At 37.3% G+C, this 7,304-nt stretch overlaps 2 protein-coding genes across 2 annotated transcripts; both read right to left on the bottom strand.

Annotated features, from left to right (window-relative positions):
- Positions 1 to 1,137: 1,137 nt before the first annotated feature.
- Positions 1,138 to 3,057, bottom strand: LOC125227595 (mast cell protease 1A-like). Its single transcript, XM_048131936.1, has 3 exons — positions 2,537 to 3,057; positions 2,084 to 2,220; positions 1,138 to 1,453 (listed from the first exon to the last, which is right to left on the bottom strand). The coding sequence occupies exons 1-3, from the start codon at positions 3,011 to 3,013 to the stop codon at positions 1,207 to 1,209; spliced, it is 861 nt and encodes a 286-aa protein (XP_047987893.1). The 5' UTR covers positions 3,014 to 3,057; the 3' UTR covers positions 1,138 to 1,206.
- Positions 3,058 to 3,761: 704 nt separating this feature from the next.
- On the bottom strand, positions 3,762 to 5,739 carry LOC125227558 (trypsin delta-like). Its single transcript, XM_048131897.1, has 3 exons — positions 5,218 to 5,739; positions 4,796 to 4,941; positions 3,762 to 4,385 (listed from the first exon to the last, which is right to left on the bottom strand). Exons 1-3 carry the CDS (start codon positions 5,692 to 5,694, stop codon positions 4,136 to 4,138), a joined length of 873 nt encoding a protein of 290 aa, XP_047987854.1. The 5' UTR covers positions 5,695 to 5,739; the 3' UTR covers positions 3,762 to 4,135.
- Positions 5,740 to 7,304: the final 1,565 nt, after the last annotated feature.

Genomic DNA, 7,304 nt, shown 5'->3' with positions numbered 1-7,304 from the left:
CTAGAGATTTCAAATTTGGCACATAGGTTCCTTATATGGCGTAGAGGAGCACTAAGAAAGGATTTTTCAAAATTCTCTTCTTAAAAGGGTGAAATAAGGGTTCAAAATTTGTATGGGGAAACAAAATTAGTTTGACTATTTTATTCGAAACTTCACAGGAGGATTCCTAAAGACATATGACTAAATACATGTTTCAGGTTTAGGGATAGGGATAGGGATAGGGATAGGGATAGGGATAGGGATAGGGATAGGGATAGGGATAGGGATAGGGATAGGGATAGGGATAGGGATAGGGATAGGGATAGGGATAGGGATAGGGATAGGGATAGGGATAGGGATAGGGATAGGGATAGGGATAGGGATAGGGATAGGGATAGGGATAGGGATAGGGATAGGGATAGGGATAGGGATAGGGATAGGGATAGGGATAGGGATAGGGATAGGGATAGGGATAGGGATAGGGATAGGGATAGGGATAGGGATAGGGATAGGGATAGGGATAGGGATAGGGATAGGGATAGGGATAGGGATAGGGATAGGGATAGGGATAGGGATAGGATAGGGATAGGGATAGGGATAGGGATAGGGATAGGGATAGGGATAGGGATAGGGATAGGGATAGGGATAGGGATAGGGATAGGGATAGGGATAGGGATAGGGATAGGGATAGGGATAGGGATAGGGATAGGGATAGGGATAGGGATAGGGATAGGGATAGGGATAGGGATAGGGATAGGGATAGGGATAGGGATAGGGATAGGGATAGGGATAGGGATAGGGATAGGGATAGGGATAGGGATAGGGATAGGGATAGGGATAGGGATAGGGATAGGGATAGGGATAGGGATAGGGATAGGGATAGGGATAGGGATAGGGATAGGGATAGGGATAGGGATAGGGATAGGGATAGGGATAGGGATAGGGATAGGGATAGGGATAGGGGAGGGACGGGGACAGGGACGGGACGGGACGGGGACGGGGACAGGGACGGGACGGGACGGGGATGGGGACGGGGACAAAGATAGAAATAGGGACGGGGATAAGAATAGGGATTGGGTGCTTGCCTTTTATAGGTTTACGTTTGCAAGCCGCAAAATGGGCAGAAGCTAATTATATATAAAGGTTATAAAAGTCAGGTTTCAGTTCAGGTTCATATTTATTGAATACTTAACCAAATACAACTCATGTTGATAATCCAAATTATTATCAAAATCTAGCCTTCTTATTCACATTATGATTACAGCTACAATTACAAATATGCGGTATTTCTTTTTCCTTAATCTTCATATGTTTATGTTGGCAGAACAAATCTTTTGCAGTACTGTCTATCCAATCGTAGAAGTATGGGACGTAGGTGTATATTAAAGTTTTGTTTGATAAGTTCCTTTTGAAGAAGGAGGCGATACCAATTTGTATATGTTTGTGTATCAAAAGTGCGCTACCGGAGTCTCCCCTGCAAATACAAATTGTATGTAAGAAATTTTAGATACTTTATCTGAGAGCAGCATGTCAAGTTTGGTGGTCAACAATGATTCCGACCAAATTACGTAGGTTGTTTTTGGTGTGTTGTCAGGATTGTGTAAACGTGCTTTTAATTTTGACGCATTTCGTATATTTTGTTCCTCACATGCGCAATACAACATGTTTACTCGTAATAAGTTTATAATAGGGATATCATACAATCTGTTAGCGTTAAAAATTCTTAACGCTGAAGTCTCCTTCAACCAAAACCTTCATTTTTGCTACTGACCAAAATCGATTAAGTACGCCGATAGTTACAATAATTTATTATCAAATGTAGGTAATAAAGTACTCCTATCTGTGGCCATCTGTCCCCCCACAAAGACAAGAATATTCATAGACGAAAACTGTATGAAAATCAGTGTGGTACATAGTTGATGGGATGATGAGTATATCGCGAATAAGTAAACAGATACACAGATAAAATGTGGGGGGTGACTTTTACTACCAAATAAGTTGCTTTGGGTATTTGTAACTACCGTCCTTTTTACGAAAATCATGAGAGTGAATTCTGTCGTGATAATGATGTGATACTCATAGTGAAGTGATAGTGATTTCCTACCTCTGAGGATGACTTCCACTCGGATTGTGTCCACAAATGGTCCCAGGAGGTATTCCTGGTATTTTCTTTAAACATTCTTCATTGCTCAGAATCTCTTGGCTGGTAAACTTCAGAAGATCGGTCTTTGTGCTTTGGTCCTAAAGCATCATAACAATACTAAACTTATATATAATACCAGTTTGGAAAGTTAACATTTCAAAACGTACGTGCACAACAACATTAATACATACATACATGCAACATTAATTTGGTCCCTATTGACTAACAAATACTTAAATATCGTAACTATTTCACCAAATAGACACTAAATATTAACAATTTACACGCTCAAGACAACCATAATACTCTAATTATGCTGTATCTAGTTTATTGTAAACTAACAGGCAACTAGAGAGACAGAAGCGGCAGGATACTTTGTTTTATAGTAGGTAATTATAGAAAGACAGTACTCACATCTATCCATCCCCATCCAGCAATTTCAGCGATTTTGTATTCTGGTAACTGTTTCATCAAAGTAATCTTCTGCACAGCTTTCCCAAATCTGATATTATCTTTTACTACCAACATAGCAACATCATTAGTAAAATTTTTATGTATATAATTTTCATGAACTTTAAAACCGACCACTATGTTCTTGCGACCTTTATATTTTTGTACGCTTCCTGTATAAGCCCTTATGGAGAAGTTATGTTTATCTGAACATGAGTGGAGACAGTGTGCAGCTGTCAAAAGTATAACTTGATTCACGATTGAAGCTCCGCAGTAAGTAGCACCAACTTTTTTACATTTTATATGAAGAAATGCGACGTGTGGAAAATCTTCTATGATGGAAAAATTGCCACCTACTATGAAAGGATCCATTACGTCTTTCGCACGTTTTGTTACTGTTAAATTTAATATACATAAACATGTTAATATTCTGATTAACATTTTAAAGTTAGAATGTCAAATGCAGACGTTGCAATAATTGTTGAAGGAATCCGCAAACACATGAAATTATACTTTTATGATCATCATAGTAATTAATCACTTTAATCAGAGTTGATTGGAAGTATAATATACTGATTTTAATTAGTCTGAAACGTTCTTAATCTCTTTCGTAATATGTCGTATTCTGTGGCAAATTCCTAATCCTGCCACACTGTGCTCCTTATGGAGCCGATTGACTAGTAGTTTGACGTACGACACCGACATGTCAGTTAGTCCTTTGACTCGCGTAAAAAAATTGGCAAAATAAAATCGAGACAATTAACGGGGCTACAATAATACTCAATGAATAAATTTATGTCTACAGGAACTAATAATCAGACCTGTAAAAAATAGTACACACCCTTACTTTCTTACATAGGTATAGGTAGCTATCCATTTAATCAACTAAAAAAAAATCAAAACAAATAGGTACCTGGGTCAAACTCAACACTATGTTAAAGTAAGTCTTTCCTTGTAGGTAAATATACCCGAACGTTAGTATTTCTTTCGGAATTTTAGACGCAAAAGACCACATAGGAGCATTCTTGCAAACTTGAAGCATAAGAGTTAGGGTCTACTCTAAAGCAAAGCCACATTAATCATAATTTACATTAAATACTCAATTCTAAGTAACATATTTTCCTTTTGGATTAAATTCAAATGTCGCACAAGGCATTTTAAGCGTGCATATCGCTCAAATGTACAGCGTGATGCGATCCCAGCCAGGCCGGCGTGTGATTGGCCATTACCGCCCCGTGGCGCCACCTGGTGCCTACAATCTTCTTTATTCAAAGTATTTTTCAACACTCTTGCTAATATTGTGGAATTTAAGCAGCCTCTTTTAGATTTATAATCTTTTTTTTTTTGCTATGGTCTATTTGACGTATTATTGTTATATTTTTTAAAGTAAATTCACCAGTAAAAAAAAATCGAAGGAAAAATAGGTACTTCTTAAAGTATCTGTAAAAACGTCAAAGGTCTTATAATGATAATGACTATGATGATGGGATAAAGGATAAGTCGCGATTTATTTCTGATAACATTTAAGTCCATAATTTTGTTACTACTCCGAAACATTTATAATCAGCGGAACTTCAAGTAACCCCTACGAGTAGCTAGATCACAATGTGACACATCAGTAGAAAAACCCTGCATATCAAGCGTCTCGCTTTCGTATTTGCAATACAATTTCCTTGCATTTTTAACTATCCAGTCGTAAAAGTATGGCACGTAGGTGTACGCGATGGTGCTATTCGTGTATCTTCTTCTTTTGAAGGAAACGATCCCGATCTGAATGTTTTTGTTGACGACGAGGGGACCACCGGAGTCTCCCCTGTAAAGAAGTATGAAAAAGTATTTAATATTGGCAGTAAAACATCGTGACGAAACCGGACTAATTCCAATAAGGCCTAGTTACCCTTCGGGTTGGAAGGCCAGATGGTAGTCGCTTTCGTAAAACTAATGCTTACGGCAAATCTTGGGATTAGTTAAGCGTACCCCAGGCTCCCGTAAGCCGAAGACAAAATGCCGGGATAACGCAAGGAGGATAATGATTAACAGTAAAACTGTTATAGTACTCGTTTACAACAAAAATGCCCGAGGCAGAATGAAATTGAAATGCATGGCATTCTTTGACATTGCTGTAAATAATTTTCAATCCTGAAATAAGAATTAAAATAGTGGTGGCGATGATACTATCAACGAAATATTATAAAAAAATTGGCAACTAGCTTATGAACTTACTTCTCAGGATACCCGACATTGTCTGTATCTTCTCCACAAATCATTCCCTCTGGTACTTCGGTATTGCCCAGACGGCTGGCGCATTGTTCTCGATCTAACACTAATTGGGGAGCATGTTTTAGGACGTCACCTCTTGTACCTTTAGACTGAAAAACAAAGGCAGGAATGTAACAAATGCTTTAGATATTACTTTATTATCCACATCCAAATTGTGTACTCAATTTTAAAATCACTTATCAGTACGTAAAATGTCAACGTCAATTTAAGACCAAAAAATTTTAGCGTCCTACAAGGAAGTGTACTAGGGCCATTACTTTACATAATTTTAATAGCTTGTGTTTGAAATATTGATCTGAAATTCTCTATATGTAGATATAAAATTTTATATTTAGGAGTATTTAAGGATAAGGAAGTTAACTTACATCTATCCAGCCCCAACCAGCTACAACAGCCTTTGTATTGTTAGGTGGATGTTTCATCAGAATTATTCTTTTCACTGCTCTCCCAAAAACCAATTCAGTTTCCAACCTCAAAAGAGCAATGTCATTCATATGACTGACTTGATTGTAATGTTCATGTTTTTTGAAACTTAAAACTTTATTTTTAAAGCCTTGATGTTTACGTATGGAACCAGCATAAGCGTTCACTGTAAACGGATCACAGTTCTTAAAACAATGCGCTGCTGTTAGCAATATTACTTGGTTCAGTATCGATGCCCCACAGCTTGAATTCCGATATAGGTTACAACTTTTGCTGATGTACACAGCGAAAGGGAAACTTTCTATGTCTGATAAAAATCCGTCAACAATGAAGCCTGTCATTTCACTCCGTTTTCGAGCGTTAATTAACTGGAATAAAATGTTTGAAAACAAAATAACAAGCTTCTTTTTTGCCCTCATTTCTGTTGAGTTTTGATGTGAGGTAGTCTCACTCTATAATGAATACTGAAAGGAACATGCCGATAAGACCATTTTGATTGCAGTAAAATGCCTTGATATCAAACACCTTGAGTTACGTACGAATGATTACGTACTCGTAAATATCGGAGCAATAAAGCAAAAGAATGAAGTTAGTTAAGGTTTAAAATACGATTACACGGACTATATTATAGGCGCATTCTATTGACCCAAAATAATTTGAATTGAAAACATCTAATAATTCAGAACTACTTTCTGTAACTAAAAGTGCATTTACTTACATGTACCGGGATTCGAATCTTGAGCTCTCAGTTTCTCAGGGTTACACTACCACCTAGGCGAGATCAGTCATAAAATAAATAAATATAAACATTGGGGACACCTCACACAGATCAACTTAGTCCCAAACTAAGCAAAGCTTGTACTATGGGTGCTAAGCGACCATATACATACTCAAATAGATGAATACATACTTATATACATAGAGAACATCCATGACTCAGGAACAAATATCTGTGCTCATCACACAAATAAATGCCCCTACCGGGATTCGAACCCAGGACCGCGGCTTATCAGGCAGGGTCACTACCTACTGAGTCAGACCGGTCGTCAAAATCTACAGTACGTATCTCTAAAAATATACCGAATCTTCTACTGTGAGAATAAGACAGAGTATATTAAGTAGCCCATATATTTCGTAAACGTAAAATGGCGTTGGCGCTATCGCGTAACATCAAATTCGATTAATAAAACACTATCTGCCTCTCAGCCGGTAGTGCCTAATTAGAATGAGACGCTAAGTTTGTTCATTAACTGTAACAAGATTTAAGCCTTTGAAGGAGGAAAATATAGTGAGTGTGCAAAAATAATATGTTTCAAGAGCATTTTTCAAATTGAGTTTGACGATTAATCAGAAAATATAATACAAAAAACCGGCCAAGAGCATGTCGGGCCACGCTCAGTGTAGGGTTCCGTAGTTTTCCGTATTTTTCTCAAAAACTACTAAACCTATCAAGTTCAAAATAAGAAAAGAAGAAAAGTATTTATCCTAGAAAGTATTTATAAAGTTCTACTTTTGTGATTTTTTTCATATTTTTTAAACATATGGTTCAAAAGTTAGAGGGGGGGGACGCACTTTTTTTTTCCTTTAGGAGCGATTATTTCCGAAAATATTATTATTATCAAAAAACGATCTTAGTAAACCCTTATTCACTTTTTTTAAATACCTATCCAACAATATATCACACGTTGGGGTTGAAATGAAAAAAAATATCAGCCCCCACTTTACATGTAGGGGGGGTACCCTAATAAAACATTTTTTTCCATTATTTATTTTTGCACTTTGTCGGCGTGATTAATATACATATTGGTACCAAATTTCAGCTTTCTATTCTAGTGCTAACGCTTACTGAGATTATCCGCGGACGGACGGACGGACGGACGGACGGACAGACAGACATGGGGAAACTATAAGGGTTCTTAGTTGACTACGGAACCCTAAAAATGTAACGTTAGTAAGGAAATAAACCACGGTGCCATTTCCTACGTCAAGTATCTTCCATAACTATATAGAGGGCGCTATTATTCAGTTA

The sequence above is a fragment of the Leguminivora glycinivorella genome, chromosome 6 (assembly GCF_023078275.1).
Source record: "Leguminivora glycinivorella isolate SPB_JAAS2020 chromosome 6, LegGlyc_1.1, whole genome shotgun sequence".
In the NCBI taxonomy this organism is placed as follows: Eukaryota; Metazoa; Arthropoda; class Insecta; order Lepidoptera; family Tortricidae; genus Leguminivora; species Leguminivora glycinivorella.
Note: the sequence above shows the minus strand (reverse complement) of the source record. Positions and strands in the feature narration are given on the sequence as shown.

Coding starts and splice junctions, on each gene's coding strand:
- LOC125227595 (XM_048131936.1), bottom strand. CDS start 3,013: ATGTTAATCAGAATATTAACATGTTTATGTATATTAAATTTAACAGTA. Junction 2,221..2,536: donor CTGGATGGGGATGGATAGAT/GTGAGTACTGTC, acceptor ATGATGCTTTAG/GACCAAAGCACAAAGACCGA. Junction 1,454..2,083: donor AGTGGAAGTCATCCTCAGAG/GTAGGAAATCAC, acceptor TTGTATTTGCAG/GGGAGACTCCGGTAGCGCAC.
- LOC125227558 (XM_048131897.1), bottom strand. CDS start 5,694: ATGAGGGCAAAAAAGAAGCTTGTTATTTTGTTTTCAAACATTTTATTC. Junction 4,942..5,217: donor CTGGTTGGGGCTGGATAGAT/GTAAGTTAACTT, acceptor TTTGTTTTTCAG/TCTAAAGGTACAAGAGGTGA. Junction 4,386..4,795: donor AATGTCGGGTATCCTGAGAA/GTAAGTTCATAA, acceptor ACTTCTTTACAG/GGGAGACTCCGGTGGTCCCC.